This window comes from Microtus pennsylvanicus, chromosome 2 (genome assembly GCF_037038515.1).
Source record: "Microtus pennsylvanicus isolate mMicPen1 chromosome 2, mMicPen1.hap1, whole genome shotgun sequence".
Classification (NCBI taxonomy): domain Eukaryota; kingdom Metazoa; phylum Chordata; class Mammalia; order Rodentia; family Cricetidae; genus Microtus; species Microtus pennsylvanicus.
Genome location: NC_134580.1, coordinates 130,570,700 through 130,591,644, shown reverse-complemented (window position 1 = coordinate 130,591,644; position 20,945 = coordinate 130,570,700). Strand labels below are relative to the sequence as shown.

At 43.9% G+C, this 20,945-nt stretch overlaps 1 protein-coding gene and 2 pseudogenes across 1 annotated transcript in view; 1 reads left to right on the top strand and 2 right to left on the bottom strand.

The window, feature by feature from the left end:
* Pigu (phosphatidylinositol glycan anchor biosynthesis class U) overlaps window positions 1–20,945 on the top strand; it is an 83,527-nt gene that overhangs the window by 33,516 nt on the left and 29,066 nt on the right. Inside the window, exon 7 of the mRNA XM_075962654.1 lies at window positions 10,282–10,379. Coding sequence (XP_075818769.1) covers window positions 10,282–10,379 — 98 coding nt within the window. The remainder of the gene's footprint in view (window positions 1–10,281; window positions 10,380–20,945) is intronic.
* Window positions 5,845–6,203, bottom strand: LOC142845146 (small ribosomal subunit protein eS12-like; annotated as a pseudogene).
* On the bottom strand, window positions 16,385–16,482 carry LOC142845283 (U6 spliceosomal RNA; annotated as a pseudogene).

The window sequence follows — 20,945 nt, the reverse complement described above, 5'->3', positions numbered from 1 at the left end:
GCATTATATGTATGTTTCAACCACCATGCCCAGCTTAGAACATTTGTAATCAATTTAATATTAGGTAATTTCCTAATATTTAGCTAATTAAATACTACTACAATTAGCTTTGTCATTTGTATTAATTTTTTGCATTTACAACCAGGGGAATCATTGTGCTACTGCCCTCATGATTTCTTAAAGTTTTTGCTAAATTTATATTCTTATAAAATATCCCTATCATAAGAATGCTTATTTCCAAACACTATTGCTTAATCATTTGTAAGATCAAGAGAAGTAGTCATGTGACATCATGTATCATGGAACTGTTTATGTACAATGTACTGACCTTTTGCAGGGAAGCACAAAAGAATGACTTAGCTCTTTGTAAGACATTGTTTCTTCTAAATTTCTTAGGTTGTTTTTTCTTTAGGCCTTTTAGTTTAATTTGTTGGGTTATTTATAATATTACAGCCAGGTATGTAGCTCAGTGCATAAAGCCCCTAGCTTCAGTCTCCAGTGCTTAAAAAAATACTCGTATTGTATAACTTGAATTTTCTTGTTCTGAAGGTTGTGGCCATTTTGCAACAAGCACTTCTATTTTTGAGACAGGTTTTCTCTGTGTAAGAATCCTAGCTGTCCTGGAACTGGCCCTTGTAGACCAGGCTGGCCCTGAACTCACAGAAATTCACCTGCCTCTGCCTCTCGAGTGCTGGGATTAAGATATGCACCACCATCACCCGACTGCCCTTCTTGCTCAGCCTTCTAAGTAGCTGGGATATGTGTCACCATCAGTGCTAAAAACAAAAGTGACATTTTCAGCACTAATGGTGATACATATCCCAGTCACTTGGAAGGCTGAGCAAGAAGGGTCCCTTGAACTCAAATTCTGAAGGCTTAACTTGGACATCATAAGACCTCTATTCAGGTAAAATAATAATAATAATAATAAAAATAGTAGTAACATGTTCCATTATGAACATTGCCAGTTGACTTAACACGTTTGTATGACCCTTCTGGGAGGCATTTATCAATAGTCTTAAAATGTTTGTATTTTTATTTATTTATTTATTTATTTTTCTTGAGACAGAGTTTCTGTGTAGCTCTGGTTGTTCTGGAACTTACTATGTAGACCAGGCTGGCCTTGAACTCCATAGACATCTGCCTGCCTCTGCTTCCTGAGTGCTGGTACTAAAGGCATGCACTATAATACCTGGCTTATTCTACTTTTGAGAGCCTATCCTAAAGTCACGCAAAGGGCTGGGGATGTAGCTCACTTGGTAGAGCACTTTCCTAGCATGCACAAAGCCCTGGTTCCAATTCCCAACACTGCATAAATTGTGTGTGCTGGTGTACTTTCTAAAGTAATACAGACATTAAACACACACTTGTCATTTTCTTTATACCTTTAATTTTAATTTTAAAAATTAGAAGTGGTTCAAGCGTTTGTAGGAATAAAAGCAATCTAAGAGAAAAAGCACCAGAGAAAAAGCAAGCCTTCCCACTCCACCCATCCATGTCGCACACATTTGTTCTGCAGCCTGGCTCTTTCCGTTGCTGGACATTTGTTTTCCACTGTTGTCCGCTATAAATAGAGACTATCACAGTGTTCCTAATCTATTAAAATATTTGAAGAATTCTGTCTTAGCCACATCTCTGAACCGCGTTGACTCTTCCACTATAATAGTAATGCCCGTAATATTGGGTAAAACTGAATCAGTTTGTCATTCCTCAACCTTTGTTTCTGTGCTTCACACTTGCAGTACATGAATGCTAACGCTAAAGATGGGATACTTCCCTTTCTTGTGTCTCGCACTGACTTCTGTCTATTACGGTTCAGATAGAGGCTGAGATCTAGATGGTGTGGTGAAACAGTGGGTCTGGAGGGAAACTGTCCATTCACCTTCCTTTTCCTCGTCTGTAAGACTGGACGGTAGTCGTGACTAAAAGGCCTGTTTTAGAGCACGGGGCATGCTCACGTCTGTCTGGGACAGAGCAGGTGCTCAGAGTTCCATCATCCCTGGTTTGGCTGGACTGCCTTCACACAGACTTGCACTGTTGAGAGAGCACAGGTGCCAAGGGATGTAAATGCACTGAGCTTCGTCCCTGGCTGCTCCTCCGCCTCCTGTTGCCTCTGATGCTGGTGCAATTTTCTTTTCTGATAGTCTCATGGGACCTCAGCTCTTTTGGTCAGAATCCAGTCTGTCCCGCTGGCAGTCTGTCCTGAGACAGGTCACTGTCTGTGACCCAATCTCTGATCTGTGTATTCCTTGGTAAGTCCATGGTGTAGCACAAACTCTAATTGCTCCCAACAATAAAAACCCGGAGTCAGCTATCAGGTGTGAAAGCTGAAGGATTAGAGGAGCAGAGCAGCCAGCTACTAGAGTTCTTACCTTATCAGTGCTCAGATCAAAGGGCTGCTCCTGTCCTCAGACTGCCTCAAACTGACTGTTTCCTCAGACTGCACTGAGCTCTTGTCGCCTCCCAGCCCTTCACTCCTGTCTCCACCTCCCTACTGTTGGGCTTAAAGGCACCTGATTCCAAGTGCTGGGATCACCTTTGTGTGAGCTCTGTTTCTCCTTTAGACTGGAGCAGTTTCTTACTGCCCAGGGTATCCTTGAACTAGCAGAGCTCCACCTGACTTTGTGTGTGCCACCACTGCCAGGCTTCTCATGATTTAACTCTGCATTCTGATCTTTCTTAAAACACAAACAGAATGTCACCACACCATATGCTGAGTCAGTCCCCTGGCTTTTCCTTGTTTCGTTCCTATGTCTCTTTCCTGCTCTGCCCTGCTGTTGTGCCACCCACCCAGGCCATCATGAAGGTGCAGTCCCTAGCGGCACCTTCTTGCAGAGGCTTGTTTTGGCCCCCACCCTGATACAGAGAGTTGGAAAACATATTCTGAGTTAGATTGGGTAATGCCGTTCCCTGATATGGCAACCAGTGCCCATATCAACTTAGCTAATGTATCCTAATGTTTCTGTGACGAGGCCAAAGGTGAAGTTTTGCTCATGAAACCTAGTGCTTCTATGGGCTGTGCTCGCAAATACTAGTAAATTGTTTTATTTGGGGGTAAAACTCATATCCTTTTTGGCACAGTTCCCCCTAGTTAGCCATTATTTCAGTTGTAGTCTGGTAGGTATTTACTTTTGATTATTTGTGGAACTAAACCCTATGCTCTGATCTCTGCCTGCTTGTTGAGACTTTAGATGGAAGATTGTAACTTTTACTCAAGTATATTAGCAAAACCAGGTGGTGGTGGTGGCGCATGCCTTTAATCCCAGCACTCAGGAGGCAGAGGCAGGTGGATCTCTGAGTTCGAGGCCAGCCAGGTCTATAAGAGCTAGTTCCAGGACAGCCTCCAAAGCTACAGAGAAACCCTGTCTCGGGGGAAAAAAAAAATCAAAAACCAAAAGAGTATATTAGCTCTACACACCAAAAAAAAAAAAAAAAAAAAATATATATATATATATATATATATATATATATATATAAATGGGCCAGGAATGTAGCACATTTGGTGGGGTGCTTGCCTAGCTGATATAATCCTTAACAATGAATGCATAAACTAGAGTTGGTGGCCTATGCCTGAAGTCCTAGCATTTGGAAAATAGAGAAAGGAAGATTAGAGATTCAAGGTCATCAAGTGCATCGCAAGCCCAAGGCCAGTCTGAGCTGTATGAGACCCTGAATCAAAAGAAAAAAAGGGAGTGAAGTGTCTCTTGTGGATGCTGGTAACTTTCTGCCTCTCATTCTGGGTTCTGAAACTCATTATTTTGAAAAATTTCATTTGTCTTCATCCTCATGTTCACATGTTTTTCTTTTTGTTATTGCTTTGTTTGTCATCTTGAGACAGAATCTTAGGTACCCTAGACTGACCTTGAACTCACTAGTTAGCTGAGAATCAGTTGAACTTGATTTCCCCAGCCTCCATTTCCCTTTCCTGTCCTATAGACCCCCCCCCCCCCCCCGTGCCCATTCTCCTAGCTCCTCCTTCCAGCCTCCCCATTTGCCTTGTTGTGTTAGTTAACATCCCCCTGTTCTTAGGACACCGTTCACCCTCACCCTCCCGCTTTGCCAATGCTATTTTCCTTAGATGCTGGGTCTCTCCTCCTCACTGTTCCAAACTCAGGTGTAGCCCTGATGGGCTTGTCTGTTTCCACTGTACTTCTGTCTTATATTTTGTATTGTTTACCGGGAGCGCTGTGAGGACATGAACTGAGTCACGGTCTCCCTGACACCCAGCATGTTTGACACAGCGCAAACTCCGGCAGTGTTTGCCTATTGCACAGTTTGTCTAAAATATTTAGTAACCTTTTCCTTCTTTTCATCTTCCCTGTCCCTGTGCCAATCACTTTTCTTCCCAACTCAATGCCTTCTTCATTCTTCTTACCCCTTTTAGATTTCTGCACAACTTAGCAGTTCCTCCTAAGTCTTTCTGTACCTCCATATGTTCTCTTACTTCTGTTTAGGTTGTGTGTGCCCATCCATGCCTGTCCCCAGGCCACTGGCTAGGGTAGCACTGTGTTTCTACCCCAGAATTCAGGTGTCAGCCATTGCCATGCCCCTGGCATTGTGAGCCTCAACTGCTCCTCTGGGTGATTTGATCCATTCTAATGTCAGGCTTGTGTTATGCCTTCCTCAGGCCACATTACCCTCTCTAATGCTCTGGGAGGTCTTCCTCAAGACGTGCTTGTTTTTCTTTCTTTCTGACTGTCTTTTTTTTCCTTTGACGTGCTTGTTTTCTTTATGTCTGTCTTTTTTTCCCCCTCTGATGTGTTTGTTTTTCTTTCTGTCTGTCTGTCTTTTTTTTTTTTCACCCCCTGAACCAGGGTTTCTCTGTGTAGCCCTGGCTGTCTTGGAACTCACACCTTTAGACTAGGCTGGCCTCGAACTCAGAGATCTGCCTGCTTCTGCTCCTGAGTGCTGGGATTAAAGGCATGCCATCACACCCAGCTATGTACTTTTTAAAAGGATTTCCTGTGTATTGTTGAATGATGTTCATTTATTCAGTTATGCGTTCATCACGTGTGCTGCAAAAGGTGGAAGAGATTCAAAAGTAAGAATTATTGCCCTTGAGAAATTCCTAAAACAGATAGGGAAGAAAGGGCAAACCGGCATTGCTAGAAGACAGCAGACTAGGCTGCTTAGCAAGAGTTAAAAGTATGGACTAGGGCAGTTGGGCAACTCAAGTTTCTTTCTTTTTTTTTTTTTTTTTTGAGACAGGGTTTCTCTGTGGCTTTGGAGCCTGTCCTGGAACTAGCTCTTATAGACCAGGCTGGTCTCGAACTCACAGAGATCTGCCCGCCTCTGCCTCCCGAGTGCTGGGATTAAAGGCGTGCGCCATCACCGCCCGGCTTCAAGTTTCTTAAACTTGCTTCTGTGCCTTGGTTTCTTTACTGGTAGAATGAATAAAATATGTGATTTTATGACATTTAGTATGTCACAGGAAAATGAGCTAAAGGTAGTTCTTTCCCAAGTCTGTTGTGATGTTTCCTCAGGGCCTCTTTGAGTCTGGCACATTCTTGAGGTAGACACTACACTTGCATGTCACCTAGTAACTGAGCAATCAGTGTTAGCTGTGGCTTCTTTTGTTACCTCTGCTCGTGTTCCACATGCTGCTGGAGGTGACAGGACAAGCTCAGTCAGGAGGAGGAGCCTGAGTGGGAGAGCCTGTGTGGTGGGTGTTGTGGCGGAAGGCGGGATGTGTAGGCAAGGGTGAACAGGAAAGCCGAAGAGACAAAACGAAGATACTGAGGATCTTGTTTGCTCTTGGAGTTTGAACTTAATCTGACTGATAAGGTGTGACATTCAGAAGTCTGTTTGGTTTTGTGTCATTTTTAATGAGCCAGGTTTATTTGTTCATTTCCTGCATTTGAGAAACTCTTCAGTGATGTTATTGGCTAGAGATTCTTTGCCATAGTCCTTGACCACTACACAACTGCAGCCAACCTCCTTATGGGGTTCCCCTCTTGATTAATTTTACAGAGGCCCACCCATTCCCCTAGTCTCTTGCTGTCATCAAATTTGTGTGAGTCTCGGGACAATGAGTCTCCACCAATTTGACATACACAACTGGAAGCAAGCACACAAAGATAGGCTTGGCACTTGTCTAAGGCTTTGGCAACTCTGAGAATTCCACATGGTAGGACATTGTGGTTGAGAGTGGTTTTCAGTACTTCTTGTTGTAAAGCAGTATGGATGCCCATTACAACCCCATGAGTTACGGGTGGAGTCCAATCTTGAATTGCACTTGAGCCCCTGCTACCACATGACATAGCAGCAATGGGAAAAGACTGTTTCTTCTGTTTGTTTTGTTTTTTGTTTTTGAGACAGGATCTCATGTAGCCCAGGCTGGTCTCATCTAAGCCAAAGGTGTCCTTGAGCTCCTGACATCCTGCAATGTTTAGTTGTGTACTGTCATACCTGACTGGGTCTTTGTACATGAGTCACTGTTTTAGAAGGAGGAGCCAAGAAGAAAGAGACTGTGAACACTGGTGATAGTTGAGAGCAAGAGCTGACTTCCTTCAGAGGTGAATCTGGGCTTGCGCACTGGAGTAAGAGGAAATGTGGGAGCCGGGCGGTGGTGGCGCACGCCTTTAATCCCAGCACTCGGGAGGCAGAGGCAGGTGGATCTCTGTGAGTTCGAGACCAGCCTGGTCTACAAGAGCTAGTTCCAGGATAGGCTCCAAAACCACAGAGAAACCCTGTCTCGAAAAACCAAAAAAAAAAAAAAAGAGGAAATGTGGGGCTGAGGTACCCAGCTGGACTTGATGCCACTTTTTAATAGACAGCTTGGTGGGACAGATTCTCCCTTCTTAAGATTTCCATCTAGGCACTGGGAATGTAGCTCAGTGGTAGAGCACTTGCCTAGCAAGGTCCTGGTTTATAATCCCTAATACTAATAAAAAAACGATATTTAAGATATCATCCAAGGGCTGGGTGTGGTGGCAGATGCCTTTAATCCTAGCACCCAGGAGTCAGAGGCAGGAGGATATCTGTGAGTTTAAGGACAAGCTGGTCTACATAGTGAATTCTAGGACGGCCAGGGCTATGTAGAGAGACCATGTCTCTAAATTAATTCATTCATAATAAAAATGAAGGCAGAATGCTTTCTCCTTCTCTGCAGCGCACATTTTCTAAGACATTTCTCACCTCTGTCTACCCCTCTGCTAGCCTTTTTCCTCTCTGGGCCTTATGGACAGCTGTTCCAGACAAGTATTTATTGATCGTACGCAATTAGGGCAGGAGGTAACTGTTTCCTCCACTCTCTGGTGTCTCCTGGGGCAGGGGGGGAGGTGAAGGTCATGTGTTTTCACCTCAGCTGTCTGATTGAAGGAGTTGGAGCTGTACCCTCCCTGCTCTCACAGCAGGTGAAATAAGAAATTCTCTCTAGCATTTCCACACTCTTAGCCAATCTCCCACAAATTGTTATTCAAGGAATCCCGAGCCTACTTTTGCTTTGAGCTAAGCAAAGCACCTTTCCCACGGTGCCACCTCCCTTTCTTAGGGTGACCTGGTTCCAGTTCCAGATCTGTACAGCTCAGTAGGTAGGAGGAGGCCTCCCCTGGTGTCGGGACTTGGCTAGGCCTGTCCCTGTCTTTGCTCAGTTGTAGCAAGTACCTGAATTTCAGATTTTGTCCGTCACTCACTGCAGCAGTGGGACAGCCTTGTTCCAGGAATTCTGCTCTTTGTCCTTTGCGTCCAACTCTTCTTTCTCTGCCATTCTACTTACTGCACTGTCCACCGCGATGGTTCTTAGTCTGTAGTGTCTTGGTTTGAAGAATGGATTGTTTGGAGTTCTTTTTTTTCTACTTTTTCATCTTTTAAAAAAAGAACCTTTTTTTTTTTGGGTTTTTCGAGACAGGGTTTCTCCGTGGTTTTGGAGCCTGTACTGGAACTAGCTCTTGTAGACCAGGCTGGTCTCACAGAGATCCGCCTGCCTCTGCCTCTGCCTCCCGAGTGCTGGGATTAAAGGCGTGTGCCACCGCCGCCCAGCAAAAGAACCTATTTTTAAGAGTAACATATAACATAAGGGTTTCATCATGACGTTTCTCTCCTCCAGCTTGTTCCCCTTCTTCCCCACTTAGTACCCCCCTATGCTTTTTAAAGCATGCATTTTGTTACTACATTTCCCACCTTCTTTAAACTATTTTCCATGCCTGTCATAATCCCCTTCTAATTCTTTTTTTTCTTTTTATTTATTTATTTTTTTTAAATATTTATTTATTTATTATGTATACAGTATACAATATTCTGTCTGTGTGTATGTCTGCAGACCAGAAGAGGGCAGCAGACCCCATTACAGATGGTTGTGAGCCACCATGTGGTTGCCGGGAATTGAACTCAGGACCTTTGGAAGAGCAGGCAATGCTCTTAACCACTGAGCCATCTCTCCAGCCCCTTCTTTTTATTTTTTATTAAAAATTTCTGCCTCCTCCCCGCCTCCCATTTCCCTCCCCCTCTCCCCACTGCCCATCCCCTTCTAATTCTATCACACATGTATGTCCCTAGCCTTTTCTCTTCCCCAAGGCGACTCCTGTATGTTTCAAGTATATAGACTGCTTGAGGGGATGGTGAGATTGACTTGGGGTGGTGGTGGTGAGATTGACTTGGGGGGATGGTGAGATTGACTTGGGGAGATGGTGAGATTGACTAGGGGGGATGGTGAGATTGACTTGGGGGGATGGTGAGATTGACTTGGGGGGGTGGTGAGATTGACTAGGGGGGATGGTGAGATTGACTTGGGGGGATGGTGAGATTGACTAGGGGGGATGGTGAGATTGACTTGGGGGTGGTGAGATTTGACTAGGGGGGGATGGTGAGATTGACTAGGGGGGATGGTGAGATTGACTAGGGGGATGGTGAGATTGACTTGGGGGTGGTGAGATTTGACTAGGGGGGATGGTGACATTGACTTGGGGGGATGGTGACATTGACTTGGGGGATAGTGAGATTGACTTGGGGGGATGGTGAGATTGACTTGGGGGATAGTGAGATTGACTTGGGGGGATGGTGACATTGACTTGGGGGATAGTGAGATTGACTTGGGGGGATGGTGACATTGACTTGGGGGGATGGTGAGATTGCAATCAAGTAAACAGAGGAGTGAGTGAAGGACCTGGAGCTTGAGAAAGGTGTGAACTTCCTCGGTTTGAGAAGAGTGAGGGGTTTCTCTTCTTGTGAAACACAAGTGAGAAGATTTCTGTTATTTTTAGTAATGAGTTGATTCTACACTCAGGAGAGTGACCATGAGTTTTATTGTTTTATAAACCATAATCATATGAGACACGCGCTTTGAACCATTATATTCAGCTGATTTCTAGGTCACGTTGAAGCCTGTATCGAAACCTCTCACCTTGATATAAAGGTACCTAGTTGTCTTAAAACATCTGAAAGGGAATAGCTGTTGCCATTGGTTTTTTTTTTCCCCCTGTTTTTTTTGGTCATAGAGTTTCTCTTTGTAGATCAGGCTGTCCTTGAACTCAGAGATCCACCTGCCTCTGCCTCCTGAGTGCTGGGATCAAAGGTGTGTGCTACCACTACCTGGCTATGTTCATTTTTAAAGTTTTTAAAGAAAACAGACAAGCTGAGTCTGATGGTATAAGCCATATCGCTTAAAATGTCACTTAACAAGGTATCATATCTTTTCACAGCATCACAGATTCTTTCATTACATGCTTAATGACTCCCTAGTGGTCTATTTCTGTAGGGAGTAGCCTCATTAATGAAAGGAATGTACTCTTAGCTGGATTTGATGGTTTATGTTTGTTACCCCAGCACTTGGAGGACTTAGGCAAAAGGATTGCTACAAGGTTGATGTCAGCTTAGGCTACAAAGTGAGGCCTAAAAATAAAGCATCAATAATATGTTTTTATTTGGAAAAGAAGAAACAGTCAAGATAGAGGTATTTCAGAGTGATGAGCTGTTGTGATATCCAGAGGGCTGGGTTTCATAGCTCTGATTATCATGAACAGTAGTTTCAGGTTAAAGAACTTGGTGCCTCAAACATGGATGTTAATAGATGTTATCTCTTTCTAAATCTTTGGGTTAAGGTTTTGTAAAAATCAATCTGGATATGAAAAATTCTTAAGAAACATGTCTGTGACAATGCAGGTTGATTTTGACTTCCGTGGTTTCCTTTCATGGGATCAAAGCCAAGTATTTATTGTTTGGGTTTGCACAGTACCTTGCATATGAGGAGCACTTGGCAGGTAATTGGGCAGTTAGGAGTTTGGTGTTGTGTGAGATCTTGATTGATGAGGCTGGGTTATTCTACACCTTTGTTTCTTTTCACAGGCAGCGTTTTCCTCAGTGCTATTTTTCTTGCTTTAGCAACATACCAGTCTCTGTACCCAGTCACCTTGTTTGCCCCAGGACTTCTCTATCTCCTCCAGGTAAGCAATTGCTGGTGCCAGTGCCTAAGTGACACTTGGTACATGGTCTGGTTCCTTCAGGGGGCTGGGGAGGAATCACATGGGAAATGAATGGCTACAGGGATTAGCTCAGTGGTTGGATGTTTGCCTCATACACATGAGGCCCCTTTTCAATCCCTGGTGCCACAACAAAACAAAGCAGACTTTAAAAGTATTGCTGGGAGTTGGTCTTCCTGCTGCCACTTAAAAAACAAGGGAGTCTTCATGGCCACTAAGTTTTAGATGTGTCTGTCGTTGCAAGTGTGTAGGGTGTAGGGACAGTTCACTTAGAATATTTGTAGTTGGGATCCACCAAACACTGGGCACTTTCTTTTTCTTTTTTTTTTTTAGATTTCATTTATTTATTATGTATACAACATTCTGCCTCCATGTATGCCCACACGCCAGAAGAGGGCGCCAGATCTCATTACAGATGGTTGTGAGCCACCATGTGGTTGCTGGGAATTGAACTCAGCTAGTGCTCTTAACCACTGAGCCATCTCTCCAGCCCTGGGCACTTTCTTCTACACCTGATGTACATAGATCTCTTTGAGCTCATTTATGTTTTTATTTCTTAATAATTGCTCTTGCCTTGTAAGGTTCTTACAGTGATTACACAAAATGGCAATTTTAAAAAATAAAAATTTATTTTATGTGCATTTGCGTTTTGCATGCATGTATGTATGTCTGTGTGAGGGCTCCAGATTTCCTGGAACTGGAGTTACAGACAGTTACAAACTGCCTTGTGAGAGCTGGGAATTGAATCAGAGTCTTCTGGAAAAGCAGCCAGTGCTCTTAACTACTGATCCACCTTTCCAGTTCCCCAAAATGGCAAATTTTAAATAGCATCTGCTATTTTTAGTAAGCAGTTGACTCCACACTAGTGAAAGTAATGGTTGGTATTGTCTTTTTTTTTTTTTTTTTTGGTTTTTCGAGACAGGGTTTCTCTGTGGTTTTGGAGCCTGTCCTGGAACTAGCTCTTGTAGACCAGGCTGGTCTCGAACTCACAGAGATCCACCTGCCTCTGCTTCCCGAGTGCTGGGATTAAAGGCGTGCGCCACCACCGCCTGGCGGTATTGTCTTACTTTGAAGCACAAGGCACCAACCAGCCTTACACCATTACACCTGGCTGACCTCTGCACTACTTCAGAATGTAGTGAGCGGCGACTCTAGAACCCAGCAATTGCAGGGTATGAAGTACTGATATCTGTGGGAGCAGCCTGCATGTGAGGCACTTATGTTAAGGCCTCTGCAGACATCATCCCATTTCAGCTTTCAAGAACTTAGTGGGGTAGATTGTATTTTTAGTCATAGAGTAAATATATTTCATTTAGACACACAAATTAGAACTAGAATGTTAAGAGGTTCATTCCGTTAATCCATCAGATGACAGCACTGCACTGTGAGCTCAGGCAGTCTGACTCAGGAGCTTGCTTTCCAATCAGCTCTTTTTTCATCTTTTTCCTTTTTATTTATTTATTAAAGATTTCTGCCTCCTCCCCGCCACTGCCTCCCATTTCCCTCCCCCTCCCCCGACCAAGTCCCCCTCCCTTGTCAGCCCAAAGAGCAATCAGGGTTCCCTGCCCTGTGGGAAGTCCAAGGACCACCCACCTCCATCCAGGTCTCCTAAGGTGAGCATCCAAACTGCCTAGGCTCCCACAAAGCCAGTACATGCAGTAGGATCAAAAAACCCATTGCCATTGTTCTTGAGTTCTCAGTAGTCCTCATTGTCTACCATGTTAAAGAATTTTCACCTCAGCTGGGCGGTGGTGGCGCACGCCTTTAATCCCAGCACTCAGGAGGCAGAGACAGGCGGATCTCTGTGAGTTCGAGGCCAGCCTGGTCTACAAAGGGAGTTCCAGGACAGGAACCAAAAGCTACGGAGAAACCCTGTCTCGAAAAATCCAAAAAAAAAAAAAAGAATTTTCACCTCGCTGGGCGGGCGGTGGTAGCTCACACCTTTAATCCCAGCACTCAGGAGGCAGAGGCAGGCCGATCTCTGTGAGTTTGAGGCCAGCCTGATCTACAACAGCTAGTTCCAGGACAGGCACCAAAGCTGCCCAGAGAAACCCTGTCTTGAAAAACAAAACAAACAAACAAAACCAAAGAACCAAAAAGTATACACCTCAAGCTGGGGGCATAGCTTAGTGGTGGAGCCCAACAGTCAACATTCATGAAAGGCTTTGGGTTTGATCCTTAACTACTCGTCCTGTCCCATAAAAGAGCACACATCAAAAGCAGGACTGAGATGGATTCAAGTCCATTTGTAGAAGGGAAGTTTTGCAAAGTTTAAGGTTGGCAGCACTGGGATTCAAATACAGAAGAGTCTGCTGTGTAGGCCAGGACAGACTACTGTACACCACCACTCACTAGAACAGATCATATATGCTCATCATTTTATATTACTCAGTAATCTAGAATCATATCGATGTGCACAGTGGTGAAAAGTTAATTCTTGTTTGTAGAACTTGAGATGCCTATTTATTGTTAATAGTTTGTGTGTATGTGTGTGTAGTAGAAATTTATTTTTCTTTTTTTTATACTGAGAATTGAATGTAGGGCAGCACCCACAATAGTCAAATGCTCTACCACTAAGCCAGATACTCAACCCTTTTCTTACTTTTTAAAAAATTTGAAATACCCTCTACTAAATTACCCAAGGTAGCTGCTTTTTACTCACTATGGAAGTCAGGCCTTCTCAGTAACGGGGATAACAGGCTTACATTACCAGGCCAGACTGAAATTCATTCATCCTTCCTGTCTTTTCCTATGTACCTTCCTCCCATCCTTTTCACTCTTTCTTTTGGTTTTTTTTTGTATATACATATACATGTTGGTCATGTGTTGCTGTGTATGTCCATGTAGATATCTAGAGGCCAGAGGAGGACATTGGGTTTCTCCACTGGATCTGGAGCTAGGCTGGCAGCCAAAAAGCCCCATGGATTGTCTGCACCCCAAGTAGTGCTAGGGCTACAGGTGTGTTTGCAGCCATGCCTGACTTTTTTTGTGAGTATGGGAATTTGAACTTGGGTCCTGCCATTTCCCTAGCCAATAAAAAGCCTTTTCTCTATTATTTTCTAATTGGATCCAAGGCTGTGAAAAGTTTTATAGTTATTATATGCAAAACAAGATTGTTCCTCAGAAGGCTTGAGGCAGACTGTGGTGTCACCAGCAGTATCCACAGGGCGTGAACTGTTTCCTTGTCTGCCAGCACTGGCTTTTCAAATTAGATTTGTGGTTGCTAATTTAATAGACAAATTACAGTTACCTGATAAAGTTACTTTGTTTTGGTTTTCTTTTATTTTCTTGTTGAATTCAAACATTTTCCACATAACAGTATGTATTTGCTGTGTGTGTGTGTGTGTGTGTGTGTGTGTGTGTGTGTGAGTGTGTGTGATTATGTGTAGGTACACTTGCCTATGCATGTACATGTAGAGGCCAGAGGTGTTCTTTATTGCTCTTCACTTTTTTTTTTCTTGAGACAGAGCCTCAGTATGTGGTTCTGGGTGACCTAGAACTCAGTATGTAGATCAGGCTGGTCCCAAACTCACAGAAATTTGCCTGCCTCTGTTGCCCTAGAGCTGGGATTAAAGGCGTGTACCACCATGCCTGGCATCTCCACTCTTTTGAGAGTGTCTCTCACTGAACCTGAAGCTCAGTGATGCAGCTAAATTAGCTGGCCAGCACGCTCCCAAGATTCCCCTTGTCTCTGCCCTTCAGAGCTGTGATTACAGGTCCATGACACGATGTTAGACTTTTTAGGGATGCTGGGGGATCTGAACTCAAGTCCTCAAGCTTGTGCAGCAAACTCTTTGCCAACTCTGTAACCTGTGCGTTTTCTCCTTTCCTTTCTTTTCCCTCCTTTGCTCCTTTCTTTCTTCCTTCTTTGCTCCTTCCTTTCTCCTTTTGCTTCACCCTCCCAAGTACTGGGATTACACATGTGTACTGCCACTAGCTGCATTTTCTTTAATCTTATTTTTCTCCTCCTGAGACAACATTTCACTGTGTAGCCCTGGCTATCCTGAACTCAGAGATCTGCCTGCCTCTGTCCCCTGAATGCTGGGATTAGTTCGTGCCACCATGCCTGGCTTCTTTCATCCTTTATATGCATACTTTATTTAGGAAATCTGACCTTGGACCAGCAAGATGGCTCATCTGGTAAAGGTGCTTACCTCCAAATCTGATGACCCTGTTGTATCCCTAGAACTCAAATGAGGAAAGCAAACCAATTCCCACAAGTGGCCCTCTGACCTCCACATGTACACTGTAGCACATAAATGCACTTGTACATACACACAAATAATAAATAAATGTAACCGAAAAAATATACAAAGAAAACCTGAGCCTGAACGCAGCAAGGTGTTAACATTTAACCGAGGTATAAAATAAAAACACAGAAACAGACTCGACTATACATGTTTGGTGATTGTATCACTGCGACTTTTTTTTTTCATACTTGAAAATTTCCAGAATAAGAAAAAAAGGAATAGGATACAGTTTCTAATATCTCAGTTTGGACATTCTTGGCTTTCCTCTTCAGTTTCCTTGAGTATAATACAGGATAGTGGGCAGCACTTGCCGCGCAAGCCTGACAACCTAACTTAGATCCCCTGAACCCACCATGGCAGAAGAGACTTCACTTCCCAGAGTGGTCTTCTGACTTTCGTATCACATATCACACACATATGCATACATGCATGTGTGCACACACAGTGATGATAATGATAAATAATTTAAAATGGGATAATAGAAAGTGTTGAAAGGGTTCACGCTGGGTGATGGTGGCGTGGCGCAAGCCTTTAATCCCAGCACTCAGGAGGCAGGCAGATCTCTGTGAGTCTGAGGCCAGCCCAGTCTATAAGAGCTAGTTCCAGGATAGACTTCAAAGCTACAGAGAAACCCTGTCTTGAAAAGCCAAAAAAAAAAAAAAAAAAAAGCTGGGCGATGGTGGCGCACGCCTTTAATCCCAGCACTCGGGAGGCAGAGGTAGGCGGATCTCTGTGAGTTCAAGACCAGCCTGGTCTACAGAGCTAGTTCCAGGACAGGCTCCAAAGCCACAGAGAAACCCTGTCTCGAAAAACCAAAAAAAAAAAAAGGGGGGGGGGGTGTTAATGCATGTTGTATATCTAGAATATAGTCTAATGAGAGCTTGGTAGGTGTAATTATTTAGTATTCAAGTGGCAATGATGTGGTTGTTGACAGGATAGTCACTCATCACAAGGGCAAAGGAAAATTACTTCTTTTCTAGAGTCAAAGGAATTGTAAAGTTAGTTTGTATTTCGTTGCTTGACACCATCAGCCTGTCTCCATACTGCTGGTAGAGTTTCTGGAGCCTGTAGGGAAAGACTGTTTTTCTGTTCTCTCAGGAGACACGGGGTCAAAAGCAGGGATGCTGCATCTGGCTCCCTGGTGAGTCACTAAGGAAAATGATAGTTTGAGTCCATCTGGTCCCCTCCCCCAACGCTGCTCTTCCTTGACCTTGGCTTGGAGTCTAGTTTCCAAATTAGGGAGGTACTTAGAGTGTTCTGATCTGATAGCGTGAGAGTAGAACAGAGAGCCCTAGTGTGCACGGCACCCGAATCCACAGTGAAAAACAAGCTGAGCTTGTTCCCTTTGTAGTGATGCAGAGTTGTAATTTCAGCACTCAGGTGACTGAGGCAGGGGGATTGTCATGAGTTTGGGGCTAGTCTGACTACCTGAAGAGGTCCAGGATAGCATGGGCTACATAGAAAACAAAACAAATGTACAAAGGGGAAAAAGAAAGAAAAAGCTTGGCTGCGATACCAGTGAGGGAGACTGGGGGTTAAGGGAGCTCCTAGTCCAGGAAATTTTTTTTCTCTCTCTCTCTCTCTCTCTCTCTCTCCCTCCCTCCCTCCCCCTTCCCCTCCCCCTCCCTCCCTCCCTCCCTCTCCCTCTCTCTCTCTCTCTCTCTCTCTCTCTCTCTCTCTCTCTCTCTTTCTCTCTCTCTTCCGTCTTCTACATGCTTTATTGGACTTCAAAGCATCTTCAAATATGGAACACATCATGAACGTGCTTATCTTCTCTGTATTGTTCCGATTTTAACATATGCTCTGCTGAAGAGAGCATTTTCTTGGAATTGGGATTCTTAAAGCCTTGCATTTGTGATCCTGCTCTCTTCAGTGACTTTCAGTAACAGACAGATACTGGGGAAGCTGGGGGTGGTGGTGCACACCTTTAATTTCAGCATGGGGGGGGGCAGAAGCAGGTGAATCTCTGTCAGTTCGAGGTCAGCCTGGTCTACAAGAATTAGTTCCAAAACAGTCTCCAAAGCTACAGTGAAATCCTGTCTTGAAAAAATCAACCAATCAACCAAGCAAACAAACAGGAAAAAAAAAAACCAAAAAAAAACCAAACACTGGGAAAATACCTTGTAGGTTCTCTTTGATTTTATTTTCTTTAATACAATCTAAGCTCTTATATTTGAATTGAAGAAATATGGCCTGAGATTGCCATATTTTTCTGTCTTGGGATAGGGCATTTCTTGATGTCACAAGGGAGTCAGTCCCATCAGGTTTTTTTTTTTTTTTTTTTTTTTGGTTTTTCGAGACAGGGTTTCTCTGTGGCTTTGGAACCTATCCTGGAACTAGCTCTGTAGACCAGGCTGGTCTCCAACTCCCAGAGATCCTCCTGCCTCTGCCTCCCGAGTGCTGGGGTTAAAGGCGTGCGCCACCACCGCCCGGCCCATCAGGTTTTTCTTGACAACTGTATCCGACTCAGGTCTTCTTCAGGAGGGGACCCTTATTTAGAATTTTTACACCCTGCTCTATTTCTATAGCCGATTTCTGTTGTTTGTTCTGTATCAAGAAGGGCTCCAGGACAGAGGTAGCAGGGCTTTTAGCATTCCTTTTTATTACAGACAGACAAACAGAGCTTGCTCCTGGATTTATAATTCACTGTTCTGAGGTGGCCTCCTTGATCCTTCTGCCTCAATAGTCAGCTGTTCTAGCCTTTTTGTTGTGTTCCAGGCTACTGAAAGACTGTGTCTTAAAAGAGAGAGAGAGAGAGAGAGAGAGAGAGAGAGAGAGAGAGAGAGAGAGAGAGAGAGAGAAGGAGAGGGGTGAGCAGTGTCAGGGTTTAAGTAAAATGCTGAGGTTCCCCGAGGGGTGCAGCATCAGAAATGCTGCAGGTCCCTGAGTGGCGGCAGTGGGTAGCAGGCCATTAGGCCAGGAGGCTGTGACAGGTAAGAGACCTAGACAGTTAGGCATGCCAAGCAGAGTGAGGGGAGGAGAGCCCCAGCAACTACCTCTTTGGGAGAGAGATGAAGAGAGAGAGAGAGAGAGAGAGAGAGAGAGAGAGAGAGAGAGAGAGAGAGAGAGAGAGATAGCCGCTGCCAGCACAAGTGAGCAACTTGGGCCAGAAGCAGAACGGGTGGGGGTGGGGGGCTTGTCTCTTAAAGGGACAGGACAGACCATTACAAGAAGTACCTAAGGAACAGAGCCAAAGTTCTCTTCTGTATTCATGTGCACACATATGTATACATGTACACATATGTCTGCAGTCACAAAGACATGCATATATACCATCAAGTAGTGGGAAATGCAAATTTTAAAAATTAATTTTAAAAAATGTAATCGTTTACATGTATATATGTGCATGTGTTTCCATGTGGGGGAGGCAAGTGTGTTTGCAGATGCCCATAAACACATGTGTCTGCTTATAGATGCCAGAGGATGACATTAGATGGTTTCCTTGATCTCTTTCCACCTTATATATTGGGGCAGGTGTCTGACTTGAACCCATAGTTCCGCAGTTTTCCTAATCTGCTAGGCAGTTTGTTGCAAGTACCCTTGTCTGCATGTCCTGTGTGCTGGAATTACAGGCATAAGCCACCTTATGGGATCTTGTTTTAAAATTCCAACAGCTTAAATATAAAACCATTGTTTGGATTCAGTTCCTTTAAAGACTTGAGTCTGATAACTAGCTTTTCCCTTTTCATGTCATGAAAGAAAATAGTTTCTATGGAAATATTTTAGAGTATTAAGGAGAGGGGAACTTAATTTCTCTCGTCGGGGACCAGCCTCGACAAAAATACTCTTGGCAGGGTAGAGGCTTGGAGATTTAGAAAATCTTAGTAAAGAATATGAAGAAAATATATAGTTTTTTTTTTTTTTTTGGTTTTTCGAGGCAGGGTTTCTCTGTAGCTTTGGTGCCTGTCCTGGAACTAGCTCTTGTAGACCAGGCTGGCCTCGAACTCCCAGAGATCCGCCTGCCTCTGCCTCCCAAGTGCTGGGATTAAAGGCTTGCGCCACCACCACCCAGCAAGAAAATATATAGAATATGAAAGAAAGTATATAGGATAGTATCGGGAGGGACTTCCAGTGAGTACTGAAATTCGCCTGCATTTAATTTCCAATTGTTTTAAATATCCCTGACCCCAAAAGATAGGAGTGAGACAAAAGACTGCATTAACTTGATATAAGGAAATGAACACACCAATTGAAGGTCATGGGCTATACCCATAGTTAAACATTCTGTCTAGACCAAAACATTCTGTGGGCAAACCACTTCCTGGGTGGAATCCAATGTTATCTCCATAAAGGAACTGGACCCTTGGTTGGATCCTTAGACTTTTGTTTGAGGTAGAAACACATCTATTTCTCTATTCCTGAAATACAAGGTCTGGCTATTAGCCACACCTGCTGACATTGACCTTGAGGGAGCAGAACTCCGACCTAAATCTAGGTGGACCTTTGAGATTGAAACATTAACCTTGAAGGACTGGAGGTGAGTTCCAACTCTGACCTCTGCTCAATGTGGAAATAGGCTCACATTTTCAGGCCTCCACATTCTCTCCTGCTGGAAGTTGAATTAGTTCAGTGGAGCACTAGCCTAGCATGTACAGGCTCTAGGGTCAGTGTCTAGGCCCGAAAAGCCCTCTCCCTTCTGTAAGTTTGTTTTGTTTTCGGGACAGGATTTCTCTGTGTAACAGTCCTGGATGCCCTGGAAACTCGCTTTGTAGACCAGGCTGGCCTCAAACTACTGCCTGCCTCTGCCTCCCAAGTGCTGGGATTAAAGGTGTATGCCACCTCCACCCAGCTCCTGTTAGTAATAGTATGACTTATGGATATTTTAAGTATTGTGTAAATTTGAGATTATATATATCCATGAACCAAATCTGGCCACAGATAGGTTTAGTTCATCGTAGTATTTAATTTTAGGAAATAAATTTTAAGAGGGATTGGGGAAATGGTTTAGTGGTAAAAACTTGACTTGTGAGTGGAAGTACTTAAATTTGGGTCCCCAGAACACACATATATTTGGGGTGACTGTGTTGTTGGACCCTTGAGTCCAACCATCAAGAAGGAGTTGCCCCAAGAGACCATCTCTCACACCACAGTTGATGTAAAAGCATGAGGATATTATTAATTCTGTCATGACAGGGTCTTTCAGAATTCGAGGAGCCAGAAAGACCCTGCATAGCTGGTATAGGCTATTTTTAAAGGAAAAAGCCATAGAAGCAAGGGAAGTGTCTGGGGGTTGTTCTTTAACTATTATGATTGGCTTACTCAAAAGGGCTATTACCAATAATTGGCTGGAGAGTGGTTACCAGATCAGATGAGGTAAGGGGGAACATCTGAGGGTCACTTTGCCCCTTTCCCAGGGCCTAAGTCAAAACACCAGTAACTGAGTCGACACCTAAGGGTTATCTTGCCCCTATTCAGTAACTGAATTCTATTTGGAGAACATTCATAAGTCATAAGAACTCAGGGAGATGATGGGAAGTTCCCAACATTTCAGTATGTGCATGTGTAGTTGTTAGATCCTTATTTTATTTCATTTATTTTTATTTTGTGTGCATTGGTGTCTGTATGAGGGTGTCAGATCCTCTGGAACAGGAGTTACAGACAGTTGTGAGCTACTATGTGGGTGATGAGAATTGAACCCAGGTCTTCTGGAAGAGCAGCAAGTGCTCTTAACCACTGAGCCATCTCTTTAGCCCCTGGTAGAACTTTTTGTGATGATGGAAATATTCACCTACCTTGTCAATACAATAATTACATGCACGCAAAATATAGTAGTCACCCAATATATCATAATTACAAAAACACACCAGTTAAAAAGTACAGTAGTCATTACCCACATTTGGCCATTGGACACTTGCAAAGTGCTGGTGGTGACACACTCCTTTAATTCCACAGAAGGCTGAGGCAGGCAGATCTCTGAGTTGGAAGCCAACCTGTTCTACAGAGTGAGTTCCAGGACAGCCGGGGCTACACAAAGAAACCCTGTCACCAACTTACCCCACCCACCACAAAGTGGTGACTACAAGAACTCAAAGTGAGACTTAAGAACTGAATTTCATTTGTATTTCTCATTATCTAAATAGACACAGCACGTTGCAGGGGGAACAATGAGATAAGAGAGTAGAGCCGCACAAACTCAAGATTAAAGAGCCCTGGTGGAGCAGGCTTCTCTCCAGGTCATGCTCCAGCTGTTTTGTGACGGTCTTGACCTTACATGCAGATAATAGAACACGTGTGAAATGAGAACCAGCCAGAGGTGGGCGGGGTAGAGGACAGCAGCAAT